This window comes from Coregonus clupeaformis, chromosome 31, assembly GCF_020615455.1.
Source record: "Coregonus clupeaformis isolate EN_2021a chromosome 31, ASM2061545v1, whole genome shotgun sequence".
Classification (NCBI taxonomy): Eukaryota; Metazoa; Chordata; class Actinopteri; order Salmoniformes; family Salmonidae; genus Coregonus; species Coregonus clupeaformis.
In genome coordinates this window covers 34,724,943-34,743,837 of record NC_059222.1, presented here as the reverse complement: position 1 = coordinate 34,743,837, position 18,895 = coordinate 34,724,943, and the positions used below count along the sequence as shown (strand labels likewise).

Genomic DNA, 18,895 nt, shown 5'->3' with positions numbered 1-18,895 from the left:
AAAATTGAAGCTGGCCATATAACATTTTGAGTTGTTTAGACATATACTGAACAACAATATAAATGCAACATGTAAAGTGTTGGTCCCATGTTTCATTAGCTGAAATAAAAGACCCCAGAAGTTTTCCGTATGCACAAGAAGCTTATTTCTCTAAAATGTTGTGCACAAATTTGTTTACATGCCTGTTAGTGAGCATTTCTCCTTTGCCAAGAGAATCCATCCACCTGACAGGTGTGGCATATCAAGAAGATGATTAAACAGCATGATCATTACACAGGTGCACCTTGTGCTGACTGCTGTTAGGCGTCGTAACCAACCTCAGTGGGTAAATGCTCACCTTCGATGGCCACTGGCACACTGGAGAAGTGTGCTCTTCACAAATGTATCCCGCTTTCAAATGTACTGGGCAGATGGCAGACAGCGTGAAAGTCGTCGTGTGGGCGAGCAGTTTGCTGATGTCAATGTTGTAAACAGAGTGCCCCATGGTGGGGGTGGTTATTGTATTGTCAGGCTTAAGCTACGGACAACGAACACAATTGCATTTTATTGATAGCAATTTGAACTCACAGAGATACCGTGACAAGATCCTGAGGCCCATTGTCATGCCTTTCATCCGCCGCCATCACCTCATGTTCAGCATGATAATGCGCTACCCCATGTCACAAGGATCTGTACACAATTCCTGGAAGCTGAATGTCCCCGTTTTTGCATGGCCTGCATACTCACCAGACATGCCACCCATTGAGCATGTTTGGAATGCTCTGGATCGACGTGTACGACAGTGTCTTCCAGTTTCCGCCAATATCTAGCAACTTCGCACATCCATTGAAGAGGAGTCGAACAAAATTCCACACTCCACAATCAACAGCCTGATCAACTCAATGCGAAGGAGATGTGTCGCACTGCATGAGGCAAATGGTGGTCACACCAGATACTGACTTTTCTGATCCACGCCCCTACTTTTTTTTTTTTTTTTTTGTGACCAACCGACGCATATCTGTATTCCCAGTCATGTGAAATCCATAGGTTAGGGTCTAATGAATGTATTTCATTTGACTAACTGTAACTTGGTAAAATCTTTGAAATTGTTGAATGTTGCGTTTATATTTTGTTTAGTGTAGTTTATTGTAACATTGTTTTTTAACTTTAATTTTAGAGGAAATTATTTATTTTTGTTCCGGCTATATGGAACCCACCCTTGTACAGATTTGAAACAACAAAGGGCAAACAGTCATCTGAGGGATGACGTGAAGACTTGTGGTCATCCAGCAGAGCAGAGACGTAGACCAGACAGGCAACTGGTCCAACAAAAGTCCTCTCTTGGTGGTATAGCCGGCCATCCCGTCACAAAGGTGCTTGAGGTCACCAGACCAGGGTGAGTGGCGCGCAAGCGGCCAGTGCAGGCTGTGAGGCAGTTCTGGAAGAGGGTAGCCAACAGGATGTGGCGGTGGATCCGGTGGCCCTGGAGAAAGCTGTGGCACCGCTGTGAGGGACTCCACAGCAGGGCTCAGATCTGAGATCAGGGCTAATGGTGAAGCTGAGGTGGAAGGGTAAAGTGTCTCGCATCTTCTGATATCTAGCGTCACGGAGCTGGTCGCGCTGGCGCTGCAGAACCTCCGTTCTCCCACTCTAATACATCTTGCAGTTGTAAGAAGAAAGAACTATAGAAGGACTGAGATGGTCAGGTGCTAACTGGCAGTTCCCATCAGGTAAGTACTGGCGAAGGTGGACTGTAGGAGCCTTCCATCTTCCTGACTTGGAGAAAAATCTGGACATAATGGCCATGTACTGTTATAATCTCCACCCGGCCACCCCTCAGAGCCTGGTTCCTCTCAAGGTTTCTTCCTAGGTATCTGCCTTTCTAGGGAGATTTTCCTAGCCACCGTGCTTCTACATCTGCATTGCTTGCTGTTTGGGGTTTTAGGCTGGGTTTCTGTATAGCACTTTGACATCTGCTGATGTAAAAAGGGCTTTGTAAATACAGTGAGGGAAAAAAGTATTTGATCCCCTGCTGATTTTTGTACGTTTGCCCACTGACAAACAAATTCAGTCTATAATTTTAATGGTAGGTTTATTTGAACAGTGAGAGATAGAAAAACGCATGTCAAAAATGTTATAAATTGATTTGCATTTTAATGAGGGAAATAAGTATTTGACCCCGTCTCAATCAGGAAGATTTCTGGCTCCCAGGTGTCTTTTATACAGGTAACGAGCTGAGATTAGGAGCACACTCTTAAAGGGAGTGTTCCTAATCTCAGCTTGTTACCTGTATAAAAGACAACTTTCGACAGAAGCAATCAATCAATCAGATTCCAAACTCTCCACCATGGCCAAGACCAAAGAGCTCTCCAAGGATGACAGGGACACGATTGTAGACCTACACAAGGCTGGAATGGGCTACAAGACCATCGCCAAGCAGCTTGGTGAGAAGGTGACAACAGTTGGTGCGATTATTCGCAAATGGAAGAAACACAAAATAACTGTCAATGCTAAACTTGGCGATCTCTGGTCGAGGTTAGCCTGAGGTGGGAACTCTGAAAAAAGCAACCGATGAAAAGGCTGAGGCTCTGTTCTCTATTCTGCTGGTCAGCCTGGTGGTGACTTGGACCGGTGATGAGTTATTGAAGGGGAAGAAGGCCACTTTGACTGCAGTATGTCACGTCGCGAGTTCTCAATAGAACCCTCTAGCTGCTCTCCCTCGTAGGAGTGGATGTGTGGATGTGTGTGTGGTAGTCTGTGCCTTGACTCTTCGTCATAGTAGTTGTAATCGTTGAGATATTGTGGCAGGTGATTCAGTCGGCGCAGACGGACCACATCTTGTGGAGGATCTTCTCTGTTAACTGGCATCCTTGGGCTCTAGTACTCACTGTTGTATCCTGCTCGTAAGGACCATGAACAATATGGGTAGGGTTGTAGAGAATCGAAGGACCATGAATGTAATAAGAAACCTTAGGTGCTGGCTTAAGGCCGGTAGCAACCACTACAGAATGTCCGGTCAGAACAAGGATGAGGCGGATGTCCAGGTTAAGGGGGGTTTAATGGAAGAAAATGTCCACATTCACACATCACACACACATCTGACTACTCATGGTTCAGATAACTGAGAATCCTATCCAGTGAGAACTGACATTAATTATGGTTCTGAAAGGAAAGAGGAGAAAGAACTTACGCAAGAGCACTGCTATAATAGGAAAAAAAGTCTGTACAAGCTAGCTCAGGTAAAGTACAACAGCACATACTATACACTACAGCAGGCTTAAGTCCTAGTCACATGGCAATAACCTACACAGGCTAGGGAACTTGTAGACATTCTAAACATAGGTAAATGTACTAAATAAACAGTACAAGAGTGTAGGTACATCTACATAACATAAACGGCATGAGCAATTTACACCAATAGAAATAGTCTAGCAGCACCACAAATGACTAATGCTAAAACAGCTAACATCGCTAATAGGCATGCTAAATACCGACGCGTTCTGATTGAGTAACGCTAGCGAGCTAGCTAACAAGCTCAATATAAATGGTAATTATAAACAATAGGCAATCTTTAGCTCCGTAAACAACAAGGCTGAAAGATCTAAGGCACTTACTTGTAGATGCACGCACAATAAAATGTCAGACGGCAAAGGAAATGTCCACAATAAGGAAAAGGTAGCAGCAGGGTAAAGGGTGGTGCTCGTCAGGATGGAAAGCACAACTGAAATTATCTGACTTCTGCCGTGCTTGGGGTCCTTCTGAACGTCCCTGATTAGCGAACATGTATTGACTGGCGTGACCTTAACCAATAAGAAATTAAATTAGTTAGGACCTGCTGAATGGGGGCAGAACTGCTCGTCTAAAAACACCAATAGAGTGTGCTAGAACAGCTGACTGAAGCTGTCTGTTTTAACACCTACTGTAATAAACTAATAAATGCTATTGTGTTATAAAAAAAAAACATGTTACCTTCATAAACACAACCAAATGATAATTTTTGTAATAGCATATATGACATTTATTAATTACACTGTTAGAATGTTGCAGTCAGAATGACTGACTGCTCATTAGCTTGAAGGGGGGTCCCTCGAGGTCCAGCGGTTCTAGTGTTAAAGTGTGGAATTACCCTACAGTAAATGTAAACAAACAATGTATAGCCTCAAAACACAGTTAAAACTATAATTCTCATATCATGGATGGTCAGTCCTTGCATCCATAGCTCTGTCTATGAAGTTGAGGGGTTACATTTCTCCAGCACCATCCCTCAGCCTTTGCTTTGTTTTAACTGCGTAGAATTGTGAAAGTAGTAAAATGTGAACCCCCATAACCCATTGTCCAGGGTCTGTCTGCCTGGCAGCCCTCTGTGGAGGTACAAAGCCTACACAGCACTGCTACTGTTGGGGGAGCTGAAGGAAGCCGCCAGATGTCTGGTATGGTACCCTATTACCTATATAGCAAATATGGTACCATTCCATTACCTATGTAGTGCAATAATCATGTTTACCTTATATTCGTGAAAGACTGGCTGGGGAGTGGGGATGTGAACACTGAAAGCCCACCACAGCCCATTATCCTGTCTGTCTGTCTGGCCCTCAGTGGTCATACACAGCACTGCTATTGAAATAGAAGAACTTCTACTGTTGGAGCAAGTGGAGGCTTCATCCCGGAAGGCTCCAGACCAGACCGGCGTCCTAGTCAAACCACTTGTCATCAGTCAGATGTGCCTAGAGCAGACAGTCTGTCTGGCTGCTGCAGCAGTATCGCCTCTGCAGTTAAAGGGATAGTTCAACATTTTGGCAATTAAGCCATTTTTTCTACTTACCCAGGTAAGATGAACTCATGGATACCATTTGTATGTCTCTGTGTGCAGTTTGAAGGAAGTTGAAGGTAGTTTATCGAGCCATTGCTAACTCTTATAGCGTCAGCATGCTTCAGTTCGGCTGGCGCCGAACCGAACGAGTGTGCTCGCATACTCCCTTAAATGACCTTTGCTTGAAAAACAAGAAAAAAGCTGCAACAGTACTGTGTGTCCATTTTTTTTTTAGATGTCGTGGCCAGAATACACTTCCTCAAAATAGTCAGAATTAATCTAAGATAACTCAAGAAATCTGTCATTCATTTGGATGTTTTTGCTGAAGAGATCTTAGTCATGCAATTTTATGCATGACTAACTGTTTGGTGCAGTATTTTTCAATGAATAAATGTGCATTAAAATGAATCGTCTCTCGTTGAATGACAAATACTTTATTGAAGAATCATTGATGAAGGGGTGTAGACTTCGGCTCCGAACTTCGGCTTGCCTCCAAGAAAAAGGTGTGCCCGAACAGTCCAAAGCAAACAAAAACATCAGAAAATGTTGTCATAATGTATGAACGAACTCTACCGAACTGTTTCGGCTGGGAAGCATGCGGACGCCTTTAGGGATGCGCTTCTCTCCTTTCATGAACGATTCGATACCTCTAGATGCATGGGCTACGGTACATTTTAGTTTGAAACGATTCTGTGCGATTTGGTTTAATTAGGGGAACAAATTGATGCGATTCGATACAATGCCGTTTCTTTTGTTATATGAACACATCTAACATTTTAAACTAATATTTGCTGCTGATGGGAGCTCAGGAGCTGGGCTTCTGAGCTGGATCTGTCTGAGATTACTCTTCTGAGCTGAGTGGCTGTGTGTGTGTGTGTGTGTAGGCACCTGAGTTGAGACTGGGCAGATTAGGTGTGGTGGAAATGTATGCTTTTTGACCCCCCCCACACACACACACACTTTTTTATCTGAAATCACCATCACCCACTGATGAACTTGTCATTTTTGCAGATTGAAAATGTTTTGAGCTAGTATTATGTCAATATTTATATTTAGAACAGCTGTCTCTCGCACTGTGCACACAGTTATCTGACAGTCATACACAGTTATATAAGTTTGATATACCACTGAACTGAAAGATGACACCTCTTATCTGTTGTGACTGAATTGATGAATTTTCGGAATAAAACGATGACTAAAAAACATTAGTGAACTGGGGATTGGTAATGTTTAAATCGCTTTTCTGACCGAAGAATGCATAATTTGAATCGGTTTAGGCTCCCACAGACCGATGCACTCATATCTTAAACATTTGTACAGGGACCGATGTCAATTGGTGAATCGTTACATCCCTACTAATTCCAGTAATTTACATATCATTTTCCAGTTTTTTTTCTCTGACCACACCCCTCATCTCCTCCACAGGACGTTTTTCATTGCAGATACTAGATTAGTTTCCATAGAATCCCCACTAAAAATAACCCAACTCTTTTCCCACAGGCAGGTCAATCCATCAAAAGATGGTTCGAGGCATCAGAGATGCGAGGTGGAAGACTTTTGGGACGAGCCCAGCGAGGAAGAGGAAGCTCTGTACGGCACGTCTCCCCCCTACACCCCCCGGCATTTGAAACGCATGTCGGGGAAACACCAGAAGAACAGCCAGGCCAGGTCGGCTGGACGCTCCCCGGCTGGACGCTCTCCTTGCAAGAGTAAGTTAGGGGATAAGATGGAGGCAGTGGTCACAGAGTCCGAGGTAGAGAGGACAGGGGTGCGTAGTGTCGTAAACATGTCAGGCAAACACCATAGAAACAGTCAGTGCAGGTCGTCTTGACGCTCCCCCGCTGGAAGGTCTCCTAACAAGGGTAAGAGCGAGATCAACATAATATAAACCTAATTTACCTGTTAATGCCAATTTATACCCTACGTAGACTGACCCTACAGAGTGTAGCGCAGTTTTGTTTTTCGTCACAAGAGGCGGGTCCTAGTAGTGTGCTCCGACATTCGACATACTCCTGTGCCACATGAAAATATTAACACGCCGTATCATTCATTGAGTAGCTGTGGGTCAGTGTTGTGTAGCCTTGATCTGATCTATAGGCTATGCATCAAAGTAGCCTATTTTGCATTGATAAGCAAATATAATCCCAGCGAATATTCAAACAGCATTGTATCTTTATTAGAATAACTAGTGATTCCAGGCTATTTGTAAAAACCGTTGCGAGATGTGCTTTTTCTCTGCGTCCTAAACATGACATTCTATTTTCAGCTGATATGGAAGCTAATACGTTCAAGCAGCATATTAAACTGGGATAATGTTGTAGGTTACACTGGCAAGTAAAGAATATTTGCAAAGGCATATTATTTAATTATAAATCTTCTTATTTCACATGGGGAGATGTGGGAAGCTAAAAGGCTAGCTTGCTTGCTGTTTTTAGTCAGCTAGCTAGCAAGCTGCTAGCGGAGTAGTCTACAGCCAACTGGCAGGCACAGAATGAGGTAATGTAAAACAAACCTAAACTTTCATTACATGTAGCTATTATTCAAATATACAGTTGGTTTTCATTGAAATTAGCTAACAGTGGTGATATTTTAAACGTGATTCTTCTCTGCTTTTACCACAATGGGAAGACGACAAGAAGGAAATCTCTGCTATCGCCCCCTTGTGTATGTTGCTATTCGGGTGTCTAGGAACACATGGACTGGTGAGGGTATCATGTTACAAAAGGTGCGCGTTGCTCCAAAAAATCTGACTCCACTCAAGACGCACATAGATCTAAATATGTTTAGGGTAACTGTAAATAATATTTGTTGGTATGTGGTGTGTAATGAGGAGCAACCAGATACTGCACTTGAGACATTTATGAAATTGCTTATTCCAGTTACTAATAAGAAAATGACAGTAAAAATGGTAAATCCCCTTGGATTGATGAGGAATTGAAAAACTGTGTGGTTGAGAGGGATAAGGCAAAAGGAATGGCAAATAAGTCTGGCTGCACAACCGATTGGCAAACGTACTGCAAATTGAGAAATCATGTGACTAAACTGAATAAAAAGAAGAAACTATACTATGAAACAAAGATGAATGATAGTTAAAAGTTTTGGAGCACCTGAAATGAAAATGTGGGCAAAAAGGCAAACTCAGCTCCATCATTCATTGAATCAGATGGCTCATTCATCACAAAACCCACTGATATTGCCAACTACCTTAATGTTTTTAAAAAATTTTTAATAAACGTAGGCATGACATGCCAGCAAGAAACGCTGTCACCACATCCAAGTATAACTGATTTAAATTATGAAAGACAATCATTGTAATTTTGAATTACGTAAAGTGAGTGTGGAAGAGGTGAAATTGTTATTGTTGTCTATCAACAATGACAAGCCACTGGGGTCTGACAACTTGGATGGGAAATTACTGAGGATAATAGCGGACGATATTGCCACTCCTATTTGCCATATCTTCAATCTAAGCCTACTAGAAAGTGTGTGCCATCAGGCCTGGAGGGAAGCAAAATTAATTCTGCTACCCAAGAATAGTAAAGCCCCCTTTACTGGCTCAAATAGCCGACCAATCAGCCTGTTACCAACCCTTAGTCAACTTTTGGGAAAAATTGTGTTTGACCAGATAAAATGCTATTTTACTGTGAACAAATTGACAACAGACTTTCAGCACGCTTCTAGGGAAGGACATTCAACAAGCACCGCACTTACACAAATGACTGACTGGGTGAGAGAAATTGATGATAAACGATTGTGGGAGCTGTTTTGTTAGTCTTCAGTGCGTCTTTTGACATTATCAATCATAGTGTGCTGCTGGAAAAACATGTGTTTATGGCTTTACACACCCTGTTATATTGTGGATAAAGAGTTACCTGTCTAACAGAACAGAGGGTGTTCTTTCATGGAAGCCTTCAACATAATCCAGGTAGAATCAGGAATTCCGCAGGGCAGCTGTCTAGGCCCCCCCCCTTTTAATTTATTTATCTTTACTAATGACATGCCACTGGCTTTGAGTAAAGCCAGTGTGTCTATGTATGCGGATGACTCAACACTATACACGTCAGCTACTACAGCAAGAGGTGCAGTTTCAGAATGGGTGGCAAGAAATAAATTAGTCCTAAATATTTCAAACTTAAAGCCTTGTGTTTGAGACAAATAATTCACTAAACCCTAAACCTCAACTAAATCTTGTAATAAATAATGTGGAAATTGAGCAAGTTGAGGTGACTAAACTGCTTGGAGTAACCCTGAATTGTAAACTGTCATGGTCAAAACATGTTGATAAAACAGTAGCTAAGATGGGGAGAAGTCTGTCTATAATAAAGCGCTACTCTGCCTTTTTAACAACACTATCAACAAGGTAGGTCCTACAGGCCCTAGTTTTGTCGCACCTGAACTACTGTTCAGTCGTGTGGTCAGGTGCCACAAAGAGGGACCTCTGAAAATTACAATTGGCTCAAAACAGGGCAGCACGGCTGGCACTTAAAAGTACACGGAGAGCTAACATTAATATGTATGTAAATCTCTCATGGCTCAAAGTGGAGGAGAGATTGACTTCATCACTACATGTTTTTGTTAGAAGTGTTGACATGCTGAATGCACAGAGGTGTCTGTTTTTAAACTAGTAGCACACAGCTCGGACACCCATGCATACCCCACAAGACATGCCACCAGAGGGCTCTTCACAATCCCCAAGTCAAGAACAGACTATGGGAGGCGCACAGTACTACGTAGAACCATGGCTACATGGAACTCTATTCCACATCAGGTAACTGATGCAAGCAGTAGAATCAGATTTTTTTTTAAATAATAGATTAAAAATACACCTTATGGCACAGCGGGGACTGAAGAGACACACAGGCACAGACGCACTCTACACACATGTACACATGGATTTTGTATTGTAGAGTAGTGGCCTGAGGGAACACACGTAATGAGTTGTGAAAAGGGTAATGAAATGTAAAGTAATGTATATAACTGCCTTAATGTTGCTGGACCCCAGGAAGAGTAGCTGCTGCCTTGGCAGCAGCTAATGGGGATCCTTAATAAATACAAACCAACTTAGTGGCCAATGTTTGGAATGAGCAAGTAGCAGTGAGTAAAGTAACCACAGCATGTATATTTTCTTGAGGGGAAAGGTTCTGTTATTGTATTGGTTAGAATAAGTATTGATTTTTCCTCTCTCGTTCTGTATCTCAGTAGACAATCAGCCAGCCCCTTCCAGTCCATCACAGCCCCAGAGAGAGAGGGAGCCCAACCCTAACCCCAACAGGCCCAGAGAGGGGGCCGAGCGAGACCGAGAGAAAGACCCCCACCTCCACCCCCCAGAGGCTGAGCAACATAACTACAAGCTGGGCAAGAAACAGACCGACCCTTCTGAGGGGATCCAAGTAAACATAAACAAACAAGTAAACAAACAAACCGAGGAGCAACAACACAACTACAAGCAGGGTAAAAAACAACGCGCCACCCTGCGCTCCACCGAGAGAGACCACAAGAAGACCTTTGAAGGTTCCTTCGTGCTGGACCCGCTCTCCAAGACCTCCAGCCCCTTCGGTGGAGGCTCAGCCCTCAACATGGACCCCAGGAAACCCTACCTATCGCTGGGCTGCGGCAGCGGCAAGCTCCTGGTCACTATGCCCCACCCCATGGCCCACCGCACCCACCGCCAGACCTCAAGGACAGACTGCCCTGCAGATAGACTCAAGTTCTTTGAGACGCTGAGGTTGTTATTGAAGCTGACTTCCATGTCGTCCAAGAAGAAGGAAAAGGAGCAGCGCGGTCTGGAGAACACTGCCTTCATGGGCCAGAACAACGAGGTAGCTATGGATTGACTTATGGATTGATTAATGCTATCTTATGGTGATGTATATCATGTATAGCAGTTTTATATGTGTGCTGACTCGCTCTCTCACCATCCCTCCCTCTCTCCAGGTGGTGTGGCTGGAGCTCCAGGCGTGGCACGCGAGACGCTCCGTCAACGACCAGGATGTGTTCCTGTTCACGGCTCGTCAAGCAATCCCAGACATCATCAACGAGGTGCTCCACTTCAAGGTCAACTACCACAGCCTGAGCCCCAGCACTGTGGGCCTGGGACAACTGAGCCTGGGGGTGGGGGTAGGAGGACCAAGTATGGGTGGAGCCCAGAGGACTCTAGTGTTAACAGAACCAGGCTGTGGAGGCCCAAGCCAGGGGCCCAAACAGAGAACTTCAAACCAGGCCTCAGAGACTGTTTCTGGGCAGGAGAGGGACTCCAACCAGCCTGCTGCTGTTGGCACTCCAAAGACTAACCATAACCACGTTGCTTCAGTCGACCCATGGGGCTTCAGCGCCTGCCCCTCGGCGGTAGACGCAGCGGCTCCCCTGGGCTCCGGGGCGGGGTGCAGGGAGCACCTCCAGCGCCAGCGGCTGGCCTTCGAGCAGGTTAAACGGGTGATGGAGCTACTGGAGTCGGTGGAGGCGTTGTACCCGTCCCTGCAGACCCTCCAGAAGGACTATGAGAAGTACGCAGCCAGGGACTTCCAGGGCAGGGTGCAGGCACTCTGTCTCTGGCTCAACATCACACAGGTAAGGACTGGATTGATTGACCGAAAGGAGGGTTTACACACATTCAAAATAACAGGAGAGGGACAGTAGAATGCAAAGAAAAGCGCAGTAAGCAGTCACAGTAACTTTATAAATAAATTACCTTTGGGGTCAGCAAAACAGCGGACATTCCCTTTTTTGTGACAACCGCTGATGTAAAAATTGCTTTAAAAGTACATTCAAAGAAATAACAGGAGCTGGACAGTAGTAGAGATCCAATGCATGGAGAAATGGTAATGTCCTCTCACTAGCAAAACAATGAGCTATTTTCTGTCATCTGTGTTCCTGGGTGGCTTACTTGGTAGAACATTGCGATTGCAACACTAGGATCCTGCTGGGGCAACTAATACGAAAATGTAACCATTATGAGTACTGTAAATCGCTTTGTATGAAAGCGTCTACTAAATGGTATTTGTTATTATACGGAGGGAGGATGTGAGGATTCAATTAAATATTATTGCGGTTAGTATGAAAAAAATGTATGCACTCACTAACTGTAAGTCGCTCTGGATAAGAGCGTCTGCTAAATGACAAAAATGTAAATGTAAATGTAATTATATTTTCACTTAGGATCTGAACCAGAAACTTCGTGTTATGGCGACTGTCCTCGGCCTCCGGGACCTTTCCCGTATCGGCTGGCCCGTCTTCGAGATCCCCTCGCCACGCTGTTCCCGCGGCAATGACGAGGAAGACGAGGATGAAGAAGACGAGGAGAACGACTCCACGGCAACCTTCACCGCCGGTGACAGCGATGGGGAGGACAGGGACCTAGCGGGGGAGGAGGGGGAAACTGGTGAGCCCAGAGGGGGCGAAACGACAGGTGAGCCGGGAGAGGGAGAAGGTGAACTCTCCCCCTCTTTGACTCCTAAATTCACCCGGTTACTACTATCTGAGGATGAATTTCTCCCAGCGGCCGGGACAGGGACTATGGAAGTGGTATCGGGGGGAACAGGGACAGGAGGGATGTACTGCCCTACAGCCATCTTCAGACCCTTCGTAGATAAGGCCTTGAAACAGATGGGGCTGAGGAAACTGATCCTGAGACTACACAAGCTGATGGACCCCTCCCTCCAGAGGTCCCGGGCAGCTCTGCTCAGCCACACGCCTGCACAGGAGGTAAGAGAGAGCTGTCATATGGTTTTATATAGGAGAAGGTTACATATGAACATCCAATGTCTTTGAGCAGGTGATGGATTTCAAATGATAAAAAGGATATTAGAGGGAGAGACTCTGCACATTGCAATTGATGTTCCTATGTCAGTTTTTCTCAAACTCGGTCCTTGGGACCCCAAGGGGTGCACGTTTTGGTTTTTGCCCTAGCACTACACAGCTGATTCAAATAACAGGGGTTGCGTTAGAGTTCAGAAATGTGCATTTTCATAATGCAGACTTTCAAAAAATCTGAATTTTAAACCATTTCATCTGTGTTTTATATTGAAGGTCAAGTGTTTTTTTTTTGCTTCAATAGAGTAATCGGGGGCATGCAACTATAGTTTTCCTTCACAGAAAATACATGAGTGCAACACATTCGGCAGAAAATATCAGATGACAACAGCAGTTCAACGCTATTTGGCTAGCAGCCACAAGTAAATGAGCTTAATGAAAAAGCAAGGTATTTTTTGCAGTAATGATGCATGGCCATCCTATTTCTAATGTTTATCATAGAAAGAATGTAGCCAGCTACGTTTCCTAATGTTTTGCTGGCATTTTACCAGAGAACTAGGCTGGCTACACTGAGAAAAGTACTGGAGAAAAGTAGCTGATAGATGAGAATTCAGAAATGGGCATTCTGAGTGGAGAAGTGCAACTGAAGCACAAAATTAGTCTGATGCTGAGCAGAAATTACAATAAGAAGCATTTTAAATCTGTGTTTACAAAACACAGCAAGATATCTCTTATATCTCTGTGGTTAATTGTTGACATGACAACTTCTTCCACTATGTTTCGAGACCCGATGAAGACCTGAGGGGTCGAAAGGTTGTCGCCAATAATCCACATGGAAGCTTAGATTGCAGTGTGTCGAGTCTCTATCATTTGTCTAATATGGCGGGGTTTTCAAACCTCTCCAGAGTCAACAGGCGTTCCATGTATTTGATCTATTCCAGAGCTAGCACACCTGATTCAAGCCCTTGATAAGGTGAATCATGTTAGCTAGTTAAAGGATACAACAATATTGTGAAATGTATGGGGGTCCCCGAGCAGTGGTTTGAAAACCCCTGTAATATGGATTTCACACGATCATGCCCAACCGAACCATAAAGTGCAGGCTCAGATATTTTGTTTTCACAATGTATTTTTCATCACAGTTCCAGCAACTATGGTGGGATGCATAACTAGTCCAGCCCAGTACAGCTCAGCTTAGCTTGGTTTGGCTCTGTGTTTTTGGATAGTTTGTTCACAGAGCTGCACTGTGGCTATTGTGAGGTTGCAAAATGAGAGGGAAGTGCTTGATACATGATATGCACCTTGAAAATAACCATCATAAATTGGATTGTACAGGCCTATATGCATTTTAATCATGAAGGGCTTAATGGAGCTTGTTCTTGTTTACTTTCTGTCAAATTGAAGGCTAGTTACATTTTGCATAGCAAATATGAATGCAAATCATGCAATGTTTATTTTTTTACAGTTTCACAAATTAACTTAATTCATATATAAATACAGTTAAATTGATTTCCAACTAAGCTGCCACTGTACTGCATGGTGCTTTCCTGATAATTTGCCATTTCAAAGTCCTCCTGACTAGTCCATGTGTTATACTAGCTCAGTGCCCTTTCTCAGCCGTGGTCATGTGTAGAGACACAGTGAGCACACAAAACCACCCATACACATACAGGATGACTGAGTCACCATCCCTGGGGCCCTAGGAGGGAAGGCTTGGTCTCCTCTTCCCCTCGCTGAGGTTGTCATTTATCTGTGTGCTGATTTGAAAAAACAAAGTTCACCACATACTCAACTTGTAAACAGCAAGATACAGTAAGGGAAAAAAGTATTTGATCCCCTGCTGATTTTGTACGTTTGCCCACTGACAAAGACATGATCAGTCTATAATTTTAATGGTAGGTTTATTTGAACAGTGAGAGACAGAATAACAACAAAAAAATCCAGAAAAACACATGTCAAAAATGTTATAAATTGATTTGCATTTTAATGAGGGAAATAAGTATTTGATCCCTCTGCTAAACATTACTTAGTACTTGGTGGCAAAACCCTTGTTGGCAATCACAGAGGTCAGATGTTTCTTGTAGTTGGCCACCAGGTTTGCACACATCTCAGGAGGGATTTTGTTCCATTCCTCTTTGCAGATCTTCTCCAAGTCATAAAGGTTTCGAGGCTGACGTTTGGCAACTCGAACCTTCAGCTCCCTCCACAGATTTTCTATGGGATTAAGGTCTGGAGACTGGCTAGGCCACTCCAGGACCTTAATGTGCTTCTTCTTGAGCCACTCCTTTGTTGCCTTGGCCGTGTGTTTTGGGTCATTGTCATGCTGGAATACCCATCCACGACCCATGTTCAATGCCCTGGCTGAGGGAAGGAGGTTCTCACCCAAGATTTGACGGTACATGGCCCCGTCCATCGTCCCTTTGATGCGGTGAAGTAGTCCTGTCCCCTTAGCACACCTAAAGCATAATGTTTCCACCTCTATGTTTGACGGTGGGGATGGTGTTCTTGGGGTCATAGGCAGCATTCCTCCTCCTCCAAACACGCCGAGTTGAGTTGATGCCAAAGAGCTCGATTTTGGTCTCATCTGACCACAACACTTTCACCCAGTTCTCCTCTGAATCATTCAGATGTTCATTGGCAAACTTCAGACGGCCCTGTATATATGCTGCAGGATTTCAGTCCTTCGCGGCGTAGTGTGTTACCAATTGTTTTCTTGGTGACTATGGTCCCAGCTGCCTTGAGATCATTGACAAGATCCTCTCGTGTAGTTCTGGGCTGATTCCTCACCGTTCTCATGATCATTGCAACTCCACGAGGTGAGATCTTGCATGGAGCCCCAGGCCGAGGGAGATTGACAGTTATTTTGTGTTTCTTCCATTTGCGAATAATCACACCAACTGTTGTCACCTTCTCACCAAGCTGCTTGGCGATGGTCTTGTAGCCCATTCCAGCCTTGTGTAGGTCTACAATCGTGTCCCTGTCATCCTTGGAGAGCTCTTTGGTCTTGGCCATGGTGGAGAGTTTGGAATCTGATTGATTGATTGCTTCTGTGGACAGTTGTCTTTTATACAGGTAACAAGCTGAGATTAGGAGCACTCCCTTTAAGAGTGTGCTCCTAATCTCAGCTCGTTACTTGTATAAAAGACACCTGGGAGCCAGAAATCTTTCTGATTGAGAGGGGGTCAAATACTTATTTCCCTCATTAAAATGCAAATCAATTTATAACATTTCTGACATGCGTTTTTCTGGATTTTTTTGTTATTCTGTCTCTCACGGTTCAAATAAACCTACCATTAAAATTATAGACTCATCATTTCTTTGTCAGTGGGCAAACGTACAAAATCAGCAGGGGATCAAATACTTTTTTCCCTCACTGTATTTAGCTAGGAATCTACAATGCTCTTTTTTGGGATATTTTAACTTTTTACCTCACAGATGACCAGTTGAATACTGAAGCAGGTTTGGGGAACTCTGCATTACACTACCCTTACCTTATCCTCACCTTGCACAGCCCTCCTTCTCTGTAGTTTGTCGACATGCTAACCTGTCTGTTTATTCTGTGTTTTAGTTTTTTCGTGTGTTGTATGTTCGTCTCTCCCCTCTAGTTCACGGACTTTCCTGACCCCATGCTGTACAGTGACTACCTACCGGAGCTGTCCCGTCACCTGTCCTCCTGCAACACCCCCGGTGGCCCGGAGCTGGGGGCGGACCAGGTCTCCTGGGAAGAGCTGTTGGACATGGACCTCCCCTCGTTCCGACCTGCCTTCCTGGTCCTGTGCCGGGTCCTGCTGAACGTGATACACGAGTGCCTTAAACTGAGACTGGAGCAGAGGCCCGCTGGGGAGCCCTCACTGCTCAGCATCAAACAGGTCAGCAGGCACACCTTCTCTGTTTCTCCCACTCTGCCCTGCTCATTCTGAATAGTAGAGGTGAATAGTGATGCTGATCTCTATTGCTTGATTCACACTGTAGGGCTGACCCGAACCGCACTGTGCTTGCTCAGATATGTTCTTTTCACATTGTCCTTTAAAGCACAGTTCCAGCATCTATGGCGGATGCGCAACCAGGCCAGCCTAGTACAGCTCGACTCGGTTTGGCTCAGTAAGGTGAAATGGGTAGGCTATATGTCTGTTGATGCCCATGCTAACCTGTGTCTCCATCTGTTCTGTAGTTGGTGCGTGAATGTAAGGAGGTGTTGAAAGGTGGTCTCCTGATGAAGCAGTATTACCAGTACATGCTGAGGGGGGTGGTCACAGACCCCCAGGGACTTCAGACCAACGCCAACATAGACGATTTCGAGGAGGACCTCCACAAGATGCTGGTGGTAAGACAGACTTCCTACTGAGTCAGGATTAGGGTTGCAAAATTCCTCTTTCCCAAAACATTTCCCTGTTTTCCAGAAATCCTGTTTGAAAGATCATTATAAGCGAGTCATTTATGCTTATGACAGCTCTTAAATACATTATAAATGCACCATAACATAGACAAGTTTGAAGAGGACTTCCACAAGATACTGGTGGTAAGACAAATTACTGAGGACTAATCTGTAGAAGATACATTGAATTTACCCTGTGTCAGGAAACTGCCCTAAACCACTGAAATGTTTTGGTTCAAGTGTGTCCATCGCGCAGAGACTCTTTTCTACAGCGTAGTATATTTTCTATCCTATCTTCCAACGGGGGCGGTGTTGCGGCCTATATTCAGAACCACATTCCTGTAAAGCTTAGAGGATCTCATGTTAAATACTGTTGAAGTAATATGGCTACAGGTTCACCTGCCTCAACTAAAGCCCATTCTGGTGGGAAGCTGCTATAGACCACCAAGTGCTAACAGTCAGTATCTGGATAACGTGTGAAATGCTTGATAATGTATGTGATATCAATAGAGGTATACTTTCTGGGTGATTTAAATATTGACTGGCTTTCATCAGGCTGCCCACTCAAGAGAAAGCTTCAAACTGTAACTAGTGCCCTAGTTTTGTCGCCCCTGGACTACTGTTCAGTCGTGTGGTCAGGTGCAATTTGCTCAGAACAGGGCAGCACGGCTGGCCTTTGAATGTACACAGAGAGCTAACATTAATAATACGCATGTCAATCTCTCCTGGCTCAAAGTGAAGGAGAGATTGACTTCATCACTACTTGTATTTGTGAGAGGTATTGACATGTTGAATGCACCGGCAAACAGCTTGGACACCCATGCATACCCCACAAGACATGCCACCAGAGGTCTCTTCACAGTCCCCAAGTCAAGAACGGACTATGGGAGGCGCACAGTACTACATAGAGCCATGACTACATGTCAGCAATAAAATTAGATTTAAAAAACAGATAAAAATACACCTTATGGAACAGCGGGGACTGTGAAGCAACACAACCATAGACACATGCATACAAACACACAATAACATACGCACTATACACACATGGATTTTGTGTTATAGATATGTGGTAGTAGAGTAGAGGCCTGAGGGCACACACTTAATGTTGTGAAATCTGTTATGAATGTATTGTAATGTTTTTTTTTATTTTTATGTATAACTGCCTTAATTTTGCTGTACCCCAGGAAGAGTAGCTGCTACCTTGGCAGCAGCTAATGGGGATCTATAATAAATACAATACCATAGCTACTCTGTCTGATGTAGATTACCCCAGAGGTTACTGAGGTCACTATTGTCTGTCTGGTGTAGATCACCCCGGAGTTTACTGAGGTCACTATTTACTGTCGGGTGTAGATGACCCCAGAGGTTACTGAGGTCATTATTGTCTGTCGGGTGTAGATTACCCCAGAGATTACTGAGGTCTTTATTTACTGTCTGATGTAGATTACCCCAGAGGTTACTGAGGTCACTATTGTCTGTCGGGTGTAGATTACCCCAGAGTTTACTGAGGTCATAGAGTACAACTTTTGCATCATGATCCTTTAACCAGGGTCAAGTTACAGAGGCTGCGTCCTACTCAACCAGAGTGTGTGGGTTAAGACTAGAGGCGTCCTGTAGGAGAGTGGCTTGTGTGTCTCTGGGTGCCTGGCCAGTGCCCAGGAACCAAGCTTAGGGTTATACTAGCTCCCGGTAAATCTGCTTGAGAACAGTGTGTGCTCATCTCTGGGGTGAGAGAGCTTTAACCAACAACCACGAAGCTGAAGCAGCACATGGCACATTGATTCTTTGAAATTGTGTTCTCCCGAGTGGCACAGTGGTCTAAGGCACTGCATTGCAGTGCTAGCTGTGCCACTAGATCCTGGTTCGAATCCATGCTCTGTCGTAGCCGGCCGTGACCGGGAGACCCATAGGGCGGCGCACAATTGGCCCAGCGTCGTCCAGGGTAGGGGAGGGAATGGCCGGCAGGGATGTAGCTCAGT

The 18,895-nt window shown here is 44.5% G+C and overlaps 1 protein-coding gene across 2 annotated transcripts in view; it reads left to right on the top strand.

The window, feature by feature from the left end:
• Positions 1–18,895, top strand: part of LOC121540796 (mitogen-activated protein kinase kinase kinase 4) — a 93,968-nt gene that overhangs the window by 36,071 nt on the left and 39,002 nt on the right. For both annotated transcript variants that reach the window (XM_041849892.2, XM_041849893.2), the window contains exons 2-7: positions 6,290–6,498; positions 9,989–10,608; positions 10,724–11,356; positions 11,945–12,490; positions 16,144–16,407; positions 16,710–16,862. In XM_041849892.2, the coding sequence (XP_041705826.1) occupies positions 6,290–6,498; positions 9,989–10,608; positions 10,724–11,356; positions 11,945–12,490; positions 16,144–16,407; positions 16,710–16,862 (2,425 nt within the window). The remainder of the gene's footprint in view (positions 1–6,289; positions 6,499–9,988; positions 10,609–10,723; positions 11,357–11,944; positions 12,491–16,143; positions 16,408–16,709; positions 16,863–18,895) is intronic.